Source organism: Lepisma saccharinum, chromosome 10 (assembly GCF_977018435.1).
Source record: "Lepisma saccharinum chromosome 10, izLepSacc3.1, whole genome shotgun sequence".
Classification (NCBI taxonomy): domain Eukaryota; kingdom Metazoa; phylum Arthropoda; class Insecta; order Zygentoma; family Lepismatidae; genus Lepisma; species Lepisma saccharinum.
The window spans coordinates 15,211,496-15,232,370 of NC_139238.1; the positions used below are offsets into that span (position 1 = coordinate 15,211,496).

Genomic DNA, 20,875 nt, shown 5'->3' on the forward strand with positions numbered 1-20,875 from the left:
CCTCTGGTCTTGTACACTCGTTTGCTTGGCGCTTTCGAACTGTACTGGGTGACGTCACTTCCGTCAAGACTGTACTTCAAGTATGTACTCTGTACCTTTTGGACACAGCCATAGACTGTATGAACAAAATAACAGTAACAACACTGGCCGAAAACTGTCCTATGGACGGTGCACATACAACAGAAGAGAAGGAAGAAGCCCCATTTGTTCTACTGTTCGTCTGTGGCACTGGCCTCGCCGTGGACGTAATCTGTGTTGTGGTTCTTGTGTTTTCGGTCCATGCTGCCCCTGATGTTCTGTTTACCTTTCAAGCCGAATTTCCGATCTCAATGATGGAGAACAAGAGGAAAAAGAAGTTAGATCAAGTTGATGCTGAAGATGAGAATGCTCCCATTTTCAAGAAAACTAAGCATGTTGGGTTTTCTGTCGACAACTTCAGAACTGCAATTCAAGGACCTCATGCTCAGGCACTCTCAGCTGTAAAAGAATTCGCTTTAAAGGCAAAAGAAGAAACGGTTTCCGAATACTTGAATGCTGGAGGATCTTGTCGAGATATTGCTGCACTTCTTGAAAAGTTGGACCAAGATAGCATACCTCATGCTGTCAGGATTTTTTCATCATTGGAAGTAATTTTTATGAGAGTGCAGAGAGATGAACAGAAGTATTTGCACTCTTGTGAACAAACAGCAGATTATTTGCTGCAAAACTTCACAAGTTTTTTTAGGAAAATGTTGATGTTTAGTACTAAAAATCAGAAAACTTGCCTAAGGCTTCTTACATCAATTGTGACTCTCAGTCCACAGCTAGCAAATCAAGTTTTACGCAGTATCAGATTTAACAAACGCCTTCTCATTAAACTTACAAATTCATCGAACCGTGAAGTTCGGACAGCTTTCATTCATTTCGTTCTTGCCTTCCTAGTTGGAGGAAATGATACTTCAATTAATGGTCTTTTGGAGAACAGATTTCTTGTAAAATGCATACTTCCTGATTTGGTATATGACACTTCAGCTACAGTGCAATTAGTGTTGGTTACTCTTCGCTCTAAAGTTCTAGAAAACTTATCAGTGTCTAAAACAATTAAGTGTAAACTATTTGATGCCAAAACAGTGCAAAGTTTAATAGAACTGTACAACTGGAAAGGATCGAGTAAACATTCAGGGAAGGATTCCAAAAAAAATGACAAAGTTGAAGTAGATGAATCAGTACAAAAAGCTGTGCGAGAGGTAGTGAATGATATATTAGTGGTTTTGTGTACTTCGAGAAAATATGGAGTGGTGTTTCATGACCGAAGTTTAGGAACAACTGCAAGACAACACAATACAATACTTCTAACCGTGTTACAAGGTCTAAATAAACCATGGGAAAATGAACATGTGCAAGATTTGGTAGTTAAAATTCTTTGTGCTTCCTCTGACTTGGTGTATCAGACTTTCCTTAATGTAGCACCTTACCTAGAACCTCGTGAATCAGCTAAGTGGATAGAAGCTGTCAGTTTTGTACAAAATGTTATAGAAAACTTACAGCCTATGCAGTGTTTATTCTATCGTGACACATATAATGTTAAACAGCTAGTAACAATTGTGACCAATCTGTGTATGCCTGCTTGTATTTTAGATTCCTTAACAACTGAAGGTTTTGATAGCCAGCAATTAGTGGTAAATAAGTACATTAGTATTTTGTGTGTTATGTTTCGTAAACTTGAACAGTTTATTGATGCAATAGAAAAGGAGAAGTTCCTGACTGCATCAGATTTTGCACTGTTTTCTCAAACAGTGCAGCAGCATTCTGTAAACCATATTCCAAATATTGATACTTTACTGAAAATTCTTGAAGTTAATGCATCCAAGTGTGATGACAAAGCAGTTAATGTACAGTTACTAGATGTTATAGAATATTATCAATCTTTGTTTCCTGATTTTGCTGAGATAGGCATAAAACTTGAATCTGTACTCATCTCATTTTTGTTACAACCCCAATCAGTAGGAGTTGATGATGATGAGTTTCAGTATAAAATACTGAAAGCACTCTTGTCATTCGGTAGCATTTTGAGAGTTATGAAAGAAAATTTGCTGGCCAACTTTCTGGTACTGTTAGTTAAGCTAGGTAGCAGTAGTACATCTGCAGTGGTCAGAATAGGATCACGAACACTTTTTCATAATGTGTTCCTTCAGCTAGGTATATTTGAAGAACCTGATGAAGAAATTGATATCTGGCTACACTGTTTGCTAAAATCAGACCCTGAACATCATACTGATATAATCAACTTCTTGGTTAGTTGCATTGAATTGTTGCTTGAAAACAGACGGCAGTACGCAAGCATGCTTTTTAAATTGAGTGCAGAATCTGATATTGATCATGGCATTGTTAACCCATATGAATCTGTGTTTGAACGTATGATGGAACAAGAGTGGGTATCCGAAACTCCACATGTCGTTCATAGTCCATTTCCGATTAGTGTGTTCCTACCGGTAACCTTGGAAGTTCTATGCAAATCCTCCTCACCCAAAAATATTGTGAAGTATATGTTGGGTGTTATGATCCATGTTATTCATAGACAATCATCACTTCAACCTATTTACAAATTACTTTCTCTGTATCTGGATTCGCTCCCCACATCATTTACGAAATACGTGCAGGGTTGGCTTCCGCCAAATCAAATTGTACCTCTTAAAAAACTATCTGACGTGTTAATTTTGGAAAGTGAGTTGAGCAAAAGTATTTTCGCAGGCACACTGTGTGATATTGATAGTGTTGAAAGTGATATTCATCTCGTGGTGCTGCTTCATCTGGTTACGTTCTTCATGACCCAGGCTGCAGTTCGTGGTGAACTATCACAAGAAATGGGAGAGAAGTGTAAATATTACGTAGACAAAATATTCAATAAGGGTCTTCAAATGACTGAAACAGAAGAACAGGTGTCGTACAAGCATGGACATAGTAAACAAACGCTTTGTGATAGTTTATTTTTCCGTTGCCTAAAGAGTTTCTTTTCTTATTCTATTTTGTTACAGTTTTTCCATCCTTTTGCAAAGGAGAAAAGCAGTACTGACATATTAGTGGCAGATGTGATAAAAGGTGCAATAGATAAGGCAAACAAACATATTGACAAAGGGAAATTGATGGAGTTGTTAGGTGCATATAAGCAGGAACAGTTATCAGCGTTACTTAGACTGATAAAGAAAGAAATGAAGCACAAGAAGAATAAACCAGCACTTGCTTACAATGACTTGGACGTAGAGACGTTTCATTTGTTTCATGATGCAGAATTATTGCTAAAATCTCTCGTAGCTCTTCCAGTGGACAGATTTACAGACGCTGAAAATCATGACCTTAGTGTATGGGGTGAGCTGATGGCCAATTTGCTTGACATGGGTGCTAGAGCGGAAGAACGATGCTCTCTTCCTTCTGAACTAATTAAGGATGTAATTCAACTGGTTATGAAATTGAAAGAAGCTAATGGTATGGTTGGGTCACTAGCTGGGAGTTTGCAGCATTATATCCAAAAATATCCTTATCACCTTAGTGTTGTGGATGAAGATGTGTTCTTAGAAATGTTGAATTTATGTTGTGGATCGACAAACATGGAAGTCTCTTATTTTGAGCTAGTTAGGTTTATGCTGAAACATAATCATGTTTTGTCAGTAGTTTTTAGAACATGGTTTCTGGATAAAGAAAACAGTGTGAATGAGAAATTATATCAGTTTTATCCTTTTGTAGTTGAAGCATGGAATAATGATGTGGATTTTCAGAAAAATGTGTATGATATTTACAGCAGTGTCATGAAAGAAAGTGCATCACAACCACTTCAACATCATTTGATCACTGAAGATGATGGTCGACGCATCTTTTGCCTTCTCGTTAAAGAATACATGGATGTTACAACATGTAGTGAAGTAGTTTCATTATGGGAGAAACATGGAAAGCAAGTTTCCATTTTGCAACTTGAAAGTATGTATGAGATTTTACTTAAAGTGCAAAATGAGACATCTGCATCGGAAGAGATGGCACCTTTAGTATCTTTTGTGGATTCCATCTTAAGTATAGTTGTTGAGAAGATGCATGGCGAAAACAGTGAATTGGATGAATGTTTCAAAGTTATTGAAAATTGCGTAGTAGTGGTGAAGAATGAGAAACTGTGGTCACCACTGCAGAAAGCCGTAACGTGGAAAAAGTTCGTGAAGTGGTCACTGAAATTAGGTATAGGTCTCAAGTGCCTTGCCAGTCTGTGTCGGCGTGTCTACAAGAAGGATCGTAAGAAAGCAACGGAATTATACGAAATGGTTACATCACATTCAGAGTTCTTCAGTGTGATGAAGGAGAGTTCAGTAAGGAAAGAGGCAACGTTGTACCTAATGATGGTCTTAGCAGAGATTAGTGGTGAAGTGGCATCGTCGTCTCATTTGCCTGTACTGCTAGGAGCGTACGGGGCCTCCATGAGTGCTAGTGACCAGTATCTGCTGAATCTGCTTCGTCAGTACGAATTACAAGGAGTCCAAATACCATGCCCCCTCTGGGGAGAAGCTGCCGTGAGTTACTTTGCGGTATCTGACAAAATTGCTTTCTCTCTTCACAAACAACCTCATATGAAAGAGGTCTTAGGTTTACTAGACTATAACAGGATGATGTACACAGCCAGGAACTTTCCGCTCAATCGTCAACTGAACGTGCCTGATGAATGTTCCGACAACACTTTGTATGACCCGGCATATCTCTTACCTTTGTTTAGCAATCTCTTAGCACCCGGGGCATATGCTCACATTTTGAGCTTCATTGACTCTGGCTCACTGTCCTTCACATTTGCAGCTTTATCTAGTAATTCAAAGCTGGTTAGGGCAGCTGGTTACCATGTGCTTGCACAGTTTTATCATCAAGTAGAAGGATTATATGTACGAAGCAAAAAACTAATTTGGCTACACTTGATAGACCTTGTACGGAATGGATTAACACTGCTGGAGGATAGAAAGAAGTTTGTGCAACTTCCATGCATAATTACGGTCTTCTTGGCAAATGCAGCAACAATTTTGAACCAGCCAGATCATAAAATGTTTACCACATTGCATAAGTTTATGCGTGCCAAACCTTCTCTGAATTTGTACAGTGTACCAGAATTCTTTTTGACATTCCATAGTTCGGAGGTAGATTTTTGCGTAAAGAGACATTGGATTTTGACTGTCATTAGCAGTGGCATACGCTTACCTCGCGATTTTAATATCGCTTCGAGTAAGCATGTGTACAAGATTATAATGGCTTTCTACTCGTCAGTGTTGTGTGACGATACGAGCAAAATTATCATTTTGAAGATAATACTAGCCACTCTTAATGTGCAAGAACTCTCAGAAAAAGCAATCGGTTCTTTGGGTCTAGTGTCATGGTTGCAACAAGCCATTGCGAATGTACATGAAACACAAGTGGACCTTCTGATTGACATCTTGTCAAAAATGCAATCATATGCTGTTAGGGGAAATACTGCAAACGAGCCTGTTAGAGTAAATGCATCCCACATGAATCAAAGCTCTCAAAATGTGCACATGTTGCTTGTATGTATGATACCAAAACTTTCCATGAAATTGCCTCTTAAGTATTTTGCAGAGTTTCTTGCAATGTTAGAGGTTTCTTGTTCGCAGTACAAATGCCAGGATAGTGGTTTGGTTCTTAGCGAGGCACAGGTTACCCATCTTTTGAGTGTAGCAAAACATGTAATTGGCGATGTGGAAGATTGTGAAAACATGCTCAAGTTGAAATCTTGTTATTTTGTAACTCAAGACTGTGAGAATCTAATGATGTCCAAAGCAAAAAATGCCCTTAAGAAAATAATTTACCTGTCAATTAAAGAAGAGTAAATAATGTTGAGTGTTAAGTATTTTTGTCATGAGTATAATGAAATACATTGCACAGGGTATGAAAACTGATTTTTGCCTTTTTATTTATTATTATGAACAAACTGATATGAAGTTTTTGCCAGATAGTATGTATAATTTTGCAAACTCAGTATTCTGATAAATGGCTTGGTGCTTAGTGAAATATGTGACATTTTGTTATGTTTATGAATGCAGAAGTGAGAGTCACACGAGTTGTATTCTGTTAAATTGTTGTTTTAGCTCCACTTTATGCACAGAAAGGCTAATGGGAAGTCTACCTACAGTTCAAAAGTGGGATCCAAAGCACTGTGCCATGTGCCTCCACTGGGTATCGAACCCGGAATCCCCTTAATTACAAGTGAGAAATGTTTATAAAAATAACAAAATATCAGAAATTACCAAGTTCCAGCCCAATTTATCGTAATACCGGTAATTTTTTTAAAATTTATCAAGGGATACCTTCTAATCCCTATTACTTATAGGTAGACCTCGGATTTTAAGTTTTTTAATCTTTTTTTCCTTTGCAGGTAAATAAGAAATAACAAGTTAAGTCAGCGTTTCATTAAAAAACTAAACATGTGATGGAAGTTTTATATTGCCTAAAATAACCTGTTTTGCTTGTTAGAACCTATTTTAGGTTTATGCGCCTAAATCAATATTTTTTTTTTGGTAAAATTTTCAAGCACGGGAAACTGATTTCTTCAAATTTACAGGAGAAAGTACTTATGTAATTCAGTTTCTGTAGACTTGTGATAGGCCGTTCAAGTGTTCTCTCTCATCGGTCAAGTTATTTCACCGTTAATTCATGTTTGTGTGCGAGTGCTAATGGAACCTAACCTAACCTCATAGGCATACCTTGTCCCCGTGATAGGTCGTGGGGCTATCGTGAATTTTTGGGGCTAACGTCAACCATCCATGGGTAGCCCCACAAACCATTGACGTTAGCCCCATGAAGGAACCATCACGGGGATGAGGTATGCCTACGAGGTTAGGTTAGGTTCCATTAGCACTCATTTTCACAGAAAAATACCTACGGAAGGGGAAAAACAAGGAAGATTAATTACTCGATATCTCAAAAATGGAAATTATTTTAGTTAAAAAAAAGCTAAATCTCTTGTTAAACAACCTTTCGCTATGCAGAAAAGGTAAGTACGAATGTCAACAATTAGAAAATAAATGAGTTACAGACGTTTCCCGGCTTTAAAAATTTTACTTTAAGTCTTTATGTATTTTTTCAGGTTTTTTATATCACACAGAGGTATTTCCTCTTATTTGGTACTGAAAAAATTCAGTGACTAACGTGTTTGAAACTTTTTTTTGTTGATTTCCCTCCTTCCAAGTCCATGATGTTTTTTCAAAGCTCGAAAGAAAGCAAAGTGTCGGAGCCACTGTTACCGGCAAAGAGCAAACTTCTTATCTCTGTGGTCTTGGTCACTTTTGCATCAATCAGGTGCTTTGTGGTATTCACACCTTGCAAAGTACCGTTTCAGCATTGAAATTTACACCACTGACTATGCTTTTTGTTGAAAGATCATTTTTAGCATTTAAGATGATGTCCTCATAGTCAAAAAGCAGATTTTGACCTTGGATAACATGAAAAAGATTATGTATTCAGGGTTGCCACTCTAGGGGATCATGATAAAATTCAGCTATAATTCCTGGTTTTCAAGGCATACTTTCCAAAAATTTAAGACTACAAGCAGATGCTTTCTCTATTCCAGCTTTTAGTATTATCGTCTCTAACAACACACACAAACAAAAATTTGTTAACAATATGAAGGGTCTGTGCGATTCCAATATATCCAAAAATTCCAATTCAATTCAATTGAACTATATTTGTTTAAAATGTTTAATTTAAGGTGGGAAGTTTACATTTACTATTTTACATACTCAAACTAAAAAAAATTGCAAAAAAAGTCACAAATGTTACAGGATAAAATAAATGTTAATTGTACAACAATTTCAAACTCAAATTTACTTAATCATCTTCAACATATCTTGCAATCATCTGTCGGATAAGTTGTGTTCTACAAGGGTCCCGGTCAGGCTGGGTTGTTTGTGAATGTCCATTCATCAATTTCATCACTCATCCCCATCTTCGCAAATTAGTCAAGAGGCACAAAATGCGAAGTAAAATAAACTAAATCAAATCAAAATCAAAAAGTTGTGTTCTGCAAAGGACATTAACAAACTAAACAGATTGAGACAATTCTGTCTTATTTTCCACACAGCTTTCTTTTCTTTTGCTTCTTGGATAAAAATAAAATATAAACTATGAAAAACTTGCCTCAGGGCATTAATAAATATGTATAAATTCAATGGGATTTGGATTAATAAAAGTTGGTATTTGCACATCAATGTAGAAAAATTCACGCATAATTCCTGGAGCCAATAATTCACGCAAAGTTTCCACGGCTACCCTGGTATTGTGCAGCAAATTATACATGCATAATTCATTCAACAAAGTAACACCTTGCTGGCAAACACTTAAGCTGCGATACGGAAGTTGTGACAGCCATGCGTCATTGGTTACCTGTCCTGCTGAACTATTTCTACTGCATGGGCATCGAAAAATTGGTGTCATGGGACAAATGTATAAATGTAAATGGATGTTATGTGAAAAAGTAGAGTAATGTTCAAACTTTCAAAATGTATATTTCAGTTTTTGTGAATACATTTCCGTTTGGCTGTAAAAAAATACTTTTTGATATCCCCTCGTAGAATGACTGAGCAAAGCGTCGAAATTTGAAATAATAATGAATGAGAGAGAGACACTGTTGTACATTTTTTCGTATAACTGTCTTGTACATAGTGTATTTTCTATAACTTAAAATTAGTAAGTTCCCAGCATTTCCAACATTGCAACACTGCAATTTTTTACGATGTTTCACAATTGGACCAGGCTTGGGAATGGATTAAATGATTTCTATAGTAACCTATTGGAACTGCATCCTGCGTAATGAATGCTGCAACGGATTGAGTTTGTTATGCGTTGATTCTTTCTTACCCAGTGCCATCATGTCTAGATCAAAAACAGGTAGGAACACAACCATTTGCTGTTTTCCAACTTCAAGTCTAAAATCAGGCTAACAAAGAAAAAAATCATGATTCTTGCTCTCCCTCTCGGTCAGTCAATTTACCAGCTGACAAAATGAGTCTCGAGATCAAGCAGGTGTATTCCCTGACAACATGCACATCTTTCAGTGTGTGTAAACAAGCCCACGCCAGGAAGGATTGAGAGGTGAATGAACCATTTATGTTCTTCATGGAACATTTGCAAATTTATATTGGATCAGTAGAATATTGGTAATTGGTGAATTATACAGAGTGTACATGATGAACCTCCGAGGTTTCGACGCAATGTTAAAAATCAGAAAATAAAGTCTTTCGTATTTGGTGCCATATACGCTCAAGTTTGTGTGTGTGTGTTTTTTTCTTTTGGGGGGGGGGGAGGCCTTGTTTGGCAGCTCTGTCATCGCTTTGGTGAAAATGGCATCTTCTCAAGAGAAAGCACTCGCTGTGGTATGGTTTGCGGAGTCAAAATCAATTGTTACGGTGCGGCGTAAGTTTTGACGTGTCTTTAACAAAAAGCCTTCAACAGACAAGAGCATCAGGGCATGATACAGAAGTTGTCTGGAAACTGGGAGTGTGTTGAAGAAGCCAAGGGGAGGACGAGACAGTTTGTGTGTTGTTTTCGTCCGCAGCCCGTAAAAGTCGATCAGACAAGTCACAAACGATGTTCTTTCTCTTTTTCCTCTGCTGGTATGTTAAGGATGCAGTTTACTCAATGAAGGTGCCAAAAGTGAATGCTTTGCGTGACCAAATTGTTGCTGCCATTGATACCATCCCTGACGACGTGCTGCAGCACGAAGTGGAATACTGGTTGGACATTCTTCGTGTCTCTAAAAGTGCTCGCATAGAAGTGTGGTAATTTTTTGCAAGAAACTTTTTGAGTTGCTCTTTAGTTTTATAAGCCCATCACTTCAAAATCCTGGAGGTTCATCGTGTACACCCTGTATATTGGTGCTCGATTGGTATAGGTAGAAATTCCATATTGATTTATCCCTAATAAAAGTACTTGCTGTCCCACATTGTGGCTGTGCTGTTTAAGGTGCATGCTTAGACACGCATGCTGGTTCGAGTCTCCTGGTGGAAGCGTAACGATTTTTCCCAAGATTTTGGCCTGTGTATGGGACTGGTGGCCACCCACCACCATGAGAAACTTTGGGGAGCTACGAATGAGTAGCGTAACCTGGCCATAAGAAAGCCACAACAACGTCTGGGGGTTCGTCGTACTGACTACACGTCACCCCATAACTGGTAGATGTTCAGACCGACAGTTGGGAGGTAGGCACTGGTCTTCATGGGCTGTTAAGCTATGGCTTATGTTAAAAGTTCTTACTCCCTTTCAGAGTAATCATACCACTGTGGCTACTCACTGGGAATTTTGTGTGAATTTTTCTGTGTAGACATGAAAAATTGGAACTTTTATTTATCTAAATCCCACTGAATTTATACACACTATTTATAAATGCCCCGAGGCAAGTATTTCACAGATTAGCTTATATTTTTACTGAGGAAGGAGAAAAAAGCTGCGTGGGAAATAGAACAGAATTTTCTCAATCCGTTTACTTTGTTAGTGTCCCTTGCAGACACGTTAGGCTATTGCAAGATAAGATATCTCGAAGTTTATTAGGTAAATTTGAGTGTGAAATTCTTGTACAATTAACAATTGTTCATAGATTAGTATACGTATCTATTTATAGATAGCTGGTTTAAAGGTGCGGAGTTTACATGTACCATTTTGCATACTCAGACTGGAAATATATCTACAAAAACAAGTCACAAACGTTACAGGGTATACTAAAAAAAAGGTTTTTTTTTTACTTTTTTTTTAGTATACCCTGTAACGTTTGTGACTTGTTTTTGTAGATATATTTCCAGTCTGAGTATGCAAAATGGTACATGTAAACTCCGCACCTTTAAACCAGCTATCTATAAATAGATACCTCTAGGTATACCCCTTGTTTACCAGCTATCTATATGTAGATACCTAGACAAGGTCGTAGTTTTTACGTCATAATGTCTCTATTTTTCGCTAGAATTGCGATTTTCTTGTTTTATATTATTGTTAACACATATTCTGCACCGTAAAGACTCTTTCCCCCATAAAAAAGGGAGGAAAATGCCGGCTTCCTTTGAAACTGAGTCAGGGGCACATAGACATGTCTTTTGGGGGACACAAGTTGCATTCTATTACTCGTATGATAATAATGCAATTATTTTCTTGTTCCAAATATGCCTGCGATCATTTCCATGTGTATTTTGACAATGTCCTGTACTTTGTTGTCCAGGAGCGGAGGGGGGAAGGGGCATTTTTTTCAGAAATTTTGGAATTTTCCGATTCCTCCCCTCCCCTTGCATCCATGTATACACTCAATGTGCATAAATTGTATGTAGTCCGAATGTATGGTTCATTCCGCGTATAACGATATATCATTCGTCTGTCTAGAGCAATTAGCCTCCGATCTACAGTCATCTAAATGAAACTCTGCATTTTGCTTAAAATTGGCCTGGTAGCAAGGAGCTTACCTGGCGAAATGGGCTTGGTAAGTAAAACATATATACCGTTTAATTGAATTGAATTAGAATTTTTGGATATGTTGGAATCACACAGACCCTTTATATTTTTAATATATTTGTGTGTGTGTGGGGGGGGGGGGATGAGAGAAAATAATAGGTAAGGTTTAAATAGAGAAAACATCTGGTTGTACTCTTTAATTTTTGGAAAGTTCACCTTGAAAACTTGAATTTTTTTCATGGTCCTAGAGAGAAGGATAGGGAAAAAGAAGTAGGGGAGAGAGAGCAGGAAAGAGGGGCATGGATAGAGAAGAAATAAATAAATATAGAGTTAAAGATAGGGAAAAAAGAGAAAGAAATAGGGAACCGTGGCCACCTTGTCATACTTATCTGGTCATTCATTTCAAAAATTCCACCCCTCAACAACCACCTCTCTCATTAACTTGACACACTGTTGCTGTCACCAAAGAAGGAGTAACTTCATACTCTCCCCTTCAAGTTTTATTTCACATGGATCATCAAGGGAGAAAATTAGAGGAATGTTTGAAGAGGGTGAATTTTCACTCAAGTTTCTGATCACAGACTGTTGAAAGCTGGCACAAATTTAAAACTATAGTTCAGGAGGTGTTCAAGAAGCCAAGTGTGTCACAATAATAATGCTTATAATTAATAGGTTAATAAGATTTTAAACATTAAAATAGGCCACTTATCATTATTACATGAATAGATAAAAAAAACACAGATACAAGTAATAACATGTGTTCATTATCTAGCTTATGTCCAGTTATGAATACTACGAAGGTTGTTATGTCCAGCTAAGAAAAGTCAGTCCCCGTTAACTATTTTTGTTTTTGCATATTACTACAAGGGTCGTTGAAGGTTGACCGGGACTTTTATTTCTGCAGAGGAAATAGGTAGCAGAAGAAACACCAAACTATGTCAGTTTTTCAAAGTATTCTCCGTGCGCGCCGAGGCACCGTTGCCATCGTTCTGGCAGCTCCCGAATTCCTTTGGCGTAGAAAGAACTTGGTTGTTGTCGTAGGCACTGGAGGACATCGCTCCGCAGTGCTTCGTCTGTCGTGAATTTCTTCCCTCCCAGATGGTCTTTAAGGGTTGCAAACAAATGATAATCACTGGGGTCTAAATCTGGACTGTAGGGGGGATGGGGCAGAACTTCCCAGCGTATGTCGGCCAGAGTTGTTGTTGTCACATTGGCCGTGTGAGGGCGGGCATTGTCATGGAGAAGAATGACATTTCCAGACAACATCCGAGGTCTTTTCGTGCGAATGGACTTTCGTACAGCACCACTCAACAATGTGGAGTAATACTGGGCATTAATCGTGCTCCTTTTGTCCAGAAAATCCACATGGGTAACGCCCTTCATGTCCCAGAAGACACTTGCCATGATCTTTCCAGCGGACGGCTGCGTTTTGCTTTTCTTGGGGGGCGGGGAACCTTTATGCCGCCACTCCATGCTGCGTCTTTTGGTCTCTGGGGTTGAATTGTGCAACTATGTTTCATCACACGTGATGATGGATTGCAACAATTCATCACCTTCTGCTCGAAACCGATTCAGAAGCTGTTCACAGACCGTCCTGCGTGTCCACTTCTGATCGAATGTCAGCTGGCGGGGAACCCACCTTGCACAGATTTTGCGGAAGCGTAAGTGGTCGTGAATGATTGTCTCAACACTCCCGACACTGATATTCACCTCGGCAGCAATATCCCGCACTGTTACTCGCCGGTTCTCAAGAATCATTTGCTCAACACGTGCGATATTCACTGGTGTGACTGCAGTCGGGCGAATGTGTCCATGCGCTTCATTTGTCACCAGCTCCCGTCCTTCGCGAAACTGCTCACACCATTCGTACACTCTTGTCCGCTACATCGTTTGTTCATACTGTGCTTGCAATCGTCTGAAAATCTCAGCTGGTTTCACTTTCTCCTTCACGAGAAATTTGATTACACACCGCTGCTCCACAGCCACAGACACACTGCTTGCCACCATGTTCGCTGCAACTGCTGCACATGCGCGAAATACGTCATGCCGGGCGCTAGTTACTCGCGAAGGAATACATTATGTCACCCGCACGTTTCATCATGATCTGGCTATTCATCGATTTTTTACGTACGAAAATCCCGGTCAACCTTGAACGACCCTTGTAGTAGTAGTGTTATTTTTCGTATGCAGAGTCAATGCAGAATTTTATAATCACATTCTAAATCCTCATCTTTATGCAAGGTCTGCAGAAATAAAACAACTACATATGTGGAATCAAACCAGCATTTTGCTTATTTAATTTTGGACATGGTAAAGGCTTGCAGGTAGAGGGAGACGGTTCAGACTGCCTCTAAATACTTGGTTGAAAGCTGTCCCAAATAAGTTGTTTCTCAAAACCAACGCACATCACCAAAAAAGAACTGCCAATTTTTCACAAACTGCATCCAAAAATTTTGGACACAATACATCATATTACTAGGTGTCTCATGTTCATTATTGATTCTAAGCCCCAAACAAGATGGCATTGCCAAGGGTCCCAGGTTCGAATCCCATCCTGGGAATGGTTGTGTGCGAGTATCGATCCATCAATTTCATCACATATCCCCATCTTTGTAAATTAGCCAAAAGTGGCACAAAAGCGAAGTAAAATAAAGCAAATCAACAACAAATACATAGTCAAAACCAAACCTACAGTAGCATTTGAACCTTTTATACTACCATTGCCAGATGACTGTCCATCATACTTGAAAAGCACAAAAACACTATTTTTTAATTAGAACATGCCAAATTTTTACAAATATGTAATTTCAGTTACTGCATATCTTGTTCTTAAACACTGGCAACACAAAATGTTTTAAGCCTTTCCCTGAAAATAAATATATAAAAACAGACCAAAAGAAATAATGAGAAAATTATAGATCTACACACACACACACACACTGCAATAAATCACATTGTGAGTATGATTCATTGTAATGTGTACTTTGATTTACTTCACTGAGCATGATTATATCAATGAGAAGTGCGAAATATAATTTGTCTGCAATGTAACAAAACTCTCTGTTTATGCTTATAAATGTAGACCTTGATTTTTTTTGCCAAAAAAAAAATAATAATGATAAATCCTATTCATCTTTTTCATGCATATAAATTTGCAAAATATAATGAATTTCATGATTTTTGTCACATGTTGCAAATTTCACACAACCACCTTATATTGTGCCAAATACCTTTTACTATATTATGGTGATGGCACATGGCACAACTCAAAATTTAAATCCACTTTTTTTACCCTTACAGACCAAAAATAGTCTGAGCTGTCATTTTTACTCCGTCACTATCCATATAAAAATATATCATCTGTGTTTATTTCACCATAATGTACATATTGCATTTCATGTTATGGTAATAACTGCAGTGATGTGGATCCTTTAAATAACTAAATTTTTGAAGATCTATGCTTCAAAGAGCTCTAGGACATTTATTCAAGTTGCTAAGACAATATATGTTGCAAGAAAGTTTAAAACATGCCCAATCTTAAATTCTTGATTTCATAAAAATAACAGTGAAATTAAAAGAAAATCACAAATTTCGCAAAACAATATGACAAAAAATTGCAGGTTCCTACTTATAAGTATACCTCAGATTTTTAGGTTCTAAAAATTGTACTTTTACGTTCCTAAAATAGGCTCGAAAAATCCTGAAGTAGGTTAAAAAAAACTTAAAATGGTTCAACATTCCTGATTATTTGTTAAAAACAAATTTTCAAAAGAACCGTAATAAATTTTAATAGGTATATCAATTTTCTAACCAAATTTTCATTTGTATACATTGTAATACTATACCTGTGCTGTTACCAAATGTTACTTTGGTAACAGGTGAAAGTCTGATGGGGCCAGGTCTGGACTGTATGCTGGATACTTGTGAATTTCCCAATGCCAGGAATTGACTTTTTGCGTCACTAATGCAGCCACATGGGGACAAGCAGTCATGGAGAATGATGACCTCCAGAGATTTTGTTGGATGTTTACAGTGCAGAGCAGCTCGTGTGGCACAATATGCAGCAGCATTTACAGTTGGTTCTTTTACCCCAAAATCAGCAAAAATGACACCGTGACTGTCCCAGAAAACGGTAAGCAAAACCTTTCCTGCAGACGGGGTTGTCCTGAATTTTTTGGTTGGTGGTGAGTTTGTGTGTTTCCATACCATACTCTGTCATTTTCGTTCAGGGGTGTAATGAAAACCCACGATTCGTCCGTGGTAACAAAGTGGTCGAGGAATGCGTTTCCAGCCCCATTTTATACCGGAGCAAAGACTGTATCCAATATGGTCCTCCATATCCGCTGTTGTTTGGATTGTTGACCGCCGGCCCTCCTGATTAAATGCCTCCACAGCGTCAACATTGCTGTGTGTGGGATGTGTGAGGCCGTACAGAACGGGGATCATCGAAGACATTTAAACGCCCTGCATTGAACTTTGCACACCAGTTACAGACATTTGTGTATGTCATACACGTGTCACCATACATTGCACACAACTCACAATAGATTTCAGTTGGTTTCTGTCCCTTTGACCACAGAAATCGAACCCCACACTGCAGCTCAACTGTGCCGAATGTCGCAAGCATAGCTGCCATTTTAAAACAACTGCCTCTAGGCGTGCGCAAGGTACACACACCTGCCATGTACACACATCTCATGGAAAGGTGGCGAAATACATGTACTTTCAAATATATATTTCAATTTTTGTGGATACATTTCAGCTTGGCTGTAAAAAATTTATTCAATTACTTTTTGATATCCCCTCGTATTAGTGAATTTATAACATACAAGGCGCATCCAGAAAGTAAGTTTCCCTATTTTTAAAAAAAACCAACACAGTTTCAGGAAACCATTTATTGGCAACAGGTACAGCAAAGCTTCAGCTATTTTTCAACATAGCAACCACCAGAATTGAGACACTTGTCATATCGTGGTATCAACTTTTGGATCCCACTGTCGTAGAACTCTGCCGCCTGTGAATGGAACCAGTGTGTGACAGACGTCTTCAGCTCTTCGTCGTTCCCAAAACGCTCACCGGAGGACAGGAATTTCTTGAGGTGCAAGAAAACGTGAAAATCGCTGGGAGCCAGATCAGGACTGTAAGGTGGATGATCAAACAACTCCCAGCCAAATTCCGTCAAAACACCCACCTGGCACACAATTTTTTGAACAGCGGGCGCTGCGTGACAATCTCATGCAACACGGATCGCGATATCTGCGGAAAAAAGCTACTCAACTCCGTAATCGTGAAGCGACGGTTCTCTACGATGCGCTGCTGCACCAGCTCAACCAGATCATCAGTGATGAGGGACGGATGCCCACTGCGCTCTTCATCATGGACACTTTGACGACCTTCCGAAAACTGCCGACACCAGCGACGCACCATCTGCTTACTCATAATGTTCGGCCCATAGACCTCACAGAGCTGACGATGAATGTCAATTGGCGCAATGCTTTGTGCATTCAGGAACTTTATCACCGACCGAACCTCGCATGCGGCGGGAGAAGGAATACGAGCTTCCATTTCGGACCACTGCTGCCTCGCTACTGGCATGCGGCAGGAGAAGGAATACGAGCTTCCACTTCGGACCACTGCTGCCTCGCTACTGGCGCCGGGGCGGGATCTGTCCGCCTGGCATATGATTGATACGTCTTAGATCTGCTGCGCATGCGCAATTTACACGGCTCATTATGTTTACTTTCACGGGAAAAAAATAGGGAAACTTACTTTCTGGATACGCCTCGTACATAATTTTTTCCATGAATTGTAGGCAGGTTGCAGTTTGCATACACAGTTACAGTACCCCGAGTGCATGCTCATGTAAGATAATGAAGTGCATCTGCTGAGTGGTTAGTGGCTCAGTCTGTAACGTGTCTGACTACCATGCTAAAGGTCCCGGGTTCGTTCCCCGGTTCAAATCTGGGAACGTTTCTAAGATTGGAAGTGGCCCCCGTGCCCAACCAGCGTTAAATAACATGGGTACCTGGGGGAAAACCTGGGGGGTAAAAGTGGTCAGGGGCATGATGCTGATCACATCACCCCTACTCACAACCAAGAAAGTGTGGGATGTTACCCCCTATATGCCTTCATGGCATGGTGCTAAGCACAGGGGAGCACTTTACTTTTTATATATATATTTGCTTGTTGTTCATAATACAGAACTGGGTTCATTATGCAGGACATTTTTCCGACCCATACACATGTTCATTATGTGGGACATTCGTTGTGCGACGCATTCAGTATGCAATACACTATTGTACCTGCAAGTGGTGTTGAATGGAAGTTGTGCAGATGAAGAGTGTGTCGTCCTGATACTGGAGTGAGCAGGATAACAAAAAGTGAGGGAGCATGATATTATCCCTCCCTATCAGTTACTTTACCAGCTGATGAAACGATAGTCTTCAGGCCAACCAGAAGTATTTCTGCCATGTACTCAAGATTTCGAAGTCTCATGTTAGGTTGCTGCACTGTAGGAACACTAACAAGCATCTGTCAGGGCAAGATTGATTTCTTTTGGTGCAGAGGCTGCAAAATACATGTGGCAATAAATAACGGGTGTCCCACTCGAAAGGGAACCCATAAATTGTCACGTCATTGGATAAGTATTTCACCGAATGGTATCAAATTTGGACAGATTGCAGTTCAATACATGAGAAAGTTGACATAGCAACACTGTACGTCGTAAAGACTGAAGAAGTGGGTCAACAGGCAGGTTCAGCGAGTCGCCGTGTTTCAGTGAAGCTTAAGTGGAGGAAGTGGCTTGATGTGACTTTGCCATTGTGTTTTTAACAATGTATCGGTATTCTCTTGAAGAGTGCGTGTTTATTGTCAAACTGACACTCGGATGGTACCAACAAGACGGTGCAACGTCACACACCTCGGGAGTGAGCATGGCTGAGGTGGAATCGTTTTTCCCTAACAGTCATTTCCAAAGGATTGTGGCCCCCAAGGTGACCGGATTTGACCCCACCTGACTTTTTCCTATAGGGTAACCTTAAAGGAAAGGTCTTCAAGAACAAACCACGCACCCTCGATGAGCTACGGGAAAACATCCGCCTTGAAATCTATGCAGTGACACCCGAGGTTCTGACAGCTACATTCACAAACTTGCAACGTCGTGTTCAACTGTGTTTACAAGTTGGTAGAGGTCATTTCCAACACCGTTTGTGATGTGATTTCTTTTCCCACAAATACAGGTAGGTCATGTTCAAATTTAGTTTTCTTTACTCTTCATTTCCATTTTTTACAAAGCAAATTCAGGGTTCCCTTTCGAGTGGGACACCCTGTATATGAGATAATGGATAATCGTGAATTGATGAAGGACACTCACAAAAACACAGATGCCCAGGCCACTATTTGAACCTAGGACTCATGAGGTCATAGCACACCGTGCTGACCATTTTGGCATGGAGGTCAGCTTCTCATAGGCTGCATCACAAAAAACAACCAAGGGTTTCTATTAAAATAACAAATACAAAATTCTTGACCTTTTCCCATTTTCCTTTAACCTTTATTTAATCGATCCCTATTTACGTAGACGTTGTAACAATTAAAAAATATTTAATTAATGATAAAACCTCTACCAAAAGGTCGGTTAAGATGAAAACTGAAGCTGTCTTTAACAAGATAATTAGACTTGCTTTATCTATTCATGCTTGTAAAAATAAATGCTTCAGACTTCATCTAGGATGGGAAATGGCCACATTACTTTATTTCATATTATTACAGAACTACACACATAACTAACTAACTAACTCTCTAGCCTTCTTAAACCCGAAGGTTCATGGCTGTAGCAACACAGACCTTCCATCTTTCCCTATCTTGAGCAAGATCTATATACTCTTTTCCATCCCTACCGATTTCCCTTAGGTCCATCTCAACATTGTCCCTCCATCTTCGTCTTGGCCTTCCTACAGGTCTCTTACCATCGGGTTTCCCAACAAGAATCCTGTAAACTCCTCTTTCCTCTCCCATTCGTGCCACATGGCCTGCCCACCTAAGTCTTCTTGATTTAATTATTCTAATAATATCTGGACATGAATACAAATTATGTAGTTCTAAATTATGTAACCTTTTCCACTCACCTGTCTCCTCATCCCTTTTAGGTCCAAAGATTTTCCTAAGGATCTTATTTTCAAATACTCTCAATTTATGTTCCTCTTTCAGTGTAAGGGACCAAGTTTCACATCCATATAATACTACAGGCAAAATTACTGTTTTGTATATTTTAACTTTTAGTTTCTTAGATATTAAACGAGAAGACAAAAGCTTATGAAGAGAGAAGTAACATGCATTTCCTGAATTAAGCCAACTTTTTATTTCCTCTTTAATATAATTTTCATTTCTTAATATTACTCCTAAGTATTTGAATTTGGAAACTGGTTCAAACGAGTTGTTATCAATAATTAGATTTTGATTATTACCTAACACTTGGTTTCGGCCTGTAAGCATATATTTAGTTTTCTCTTTGTTAACTTCCAAACCTATCTCTTTAGCAGTTTTGAAAAATATTTTAGCATTATTCTTAATTGTATTCACATCATCCCCCAGTAAGTCTACATCATCTGCATATGCTAACAACCGAGTCACACCATTTAATTTTAGTCCTTCTTTAGTTTCTTTTACCTTCCTAACAGCATATTCTAAGGTAAAATTAAAGAGCAATGGAGATAATGCATCTCCTTGTTTTAACCCATCATGAATTGTAAATCTGTCAGACATATTAATACCCACACGAATTTTACTTTCTGTTTCACTGGTGCATATTTTTATCATACTAACAAGCTTCTTAGGTATTCCAAACTCGACTAATATACTATATAATTTATCTCTTTTGACCGAATCATATGCTTTTTTGAAATCAATGAATAGCTGATGGACATTTTGATTATATTCCAACTTTTTTTCAAGTGTCTGTCTGATGTGAAAAATTTGATCTGTAGTTGATCTGTTACGTTTAAATCCACATTGATAATCACCTATAATTTCATTAGCATATGGGGTTAGTCTTGTTAAAAGAATGTTAGATAATATTTTATATGTTGTTGAGAGTAGAGAAATTCCACGGTAATTATTGCACTTCATTTTATCACCTTTTTTAAACACAGGAACAATTATGGATTCTTTCCACTGTTGAGGGATTTCTTCTTTATTCCATATTAAACAAATTAATTTATGAATTTGACATATTAATGAATTTCCACAATATTTAATTAACTCAGCTGGTATTAAATCAATGCCAGGTGCTTTGTTATTCTTTAGCCTTTTAATAGCATCTTTAACTTCAGTCAAGTTAGGTTCTGGAACTAAAGGTTCTGCTGTGTGTACTTCATTCACTTCTGATTTATCTCCTACATGGACATTTAACACACATACAAGAATGTAATTCTTG

At 38.7% G+C, this 20,875-nt stretch overlaps 1 protein-coding gene across 1 annotated transcript; it reads left to right on the forward strand.

Annotated features, from left to right (window-relative positions):
* The first annotated feature begins 244 nt into the window (after window positions 1-244).
* Window positions 245-5,905, forward strand: LOC145993785 (nucleolar pre-ribosomal-associated protein 1). Its single transcript, XM_083129584.1, has one exon. The coding sequence runs from the start codon at window positions 330-332 to the stop codon at window positions 5,841-5,843; it is 5,514 nt and encodes a 1,837-aa protein (XP_082985710.1). The 5' UTR covers window positions 245-329; the 3' UTR covers window positions 5,844-5,905.
* Window positions 5,906-20,875: the final 14,970 nt, after the last annotated feature.

Coding starts and splice junctions, on each gene's coding strand:
- LOC145993785 (XM_083129584.1), top strand. CDS start 330: ATGATGGAGAACAAGAGGAAAAAGAAGTTAGATCAAGTTGATGCTGAA.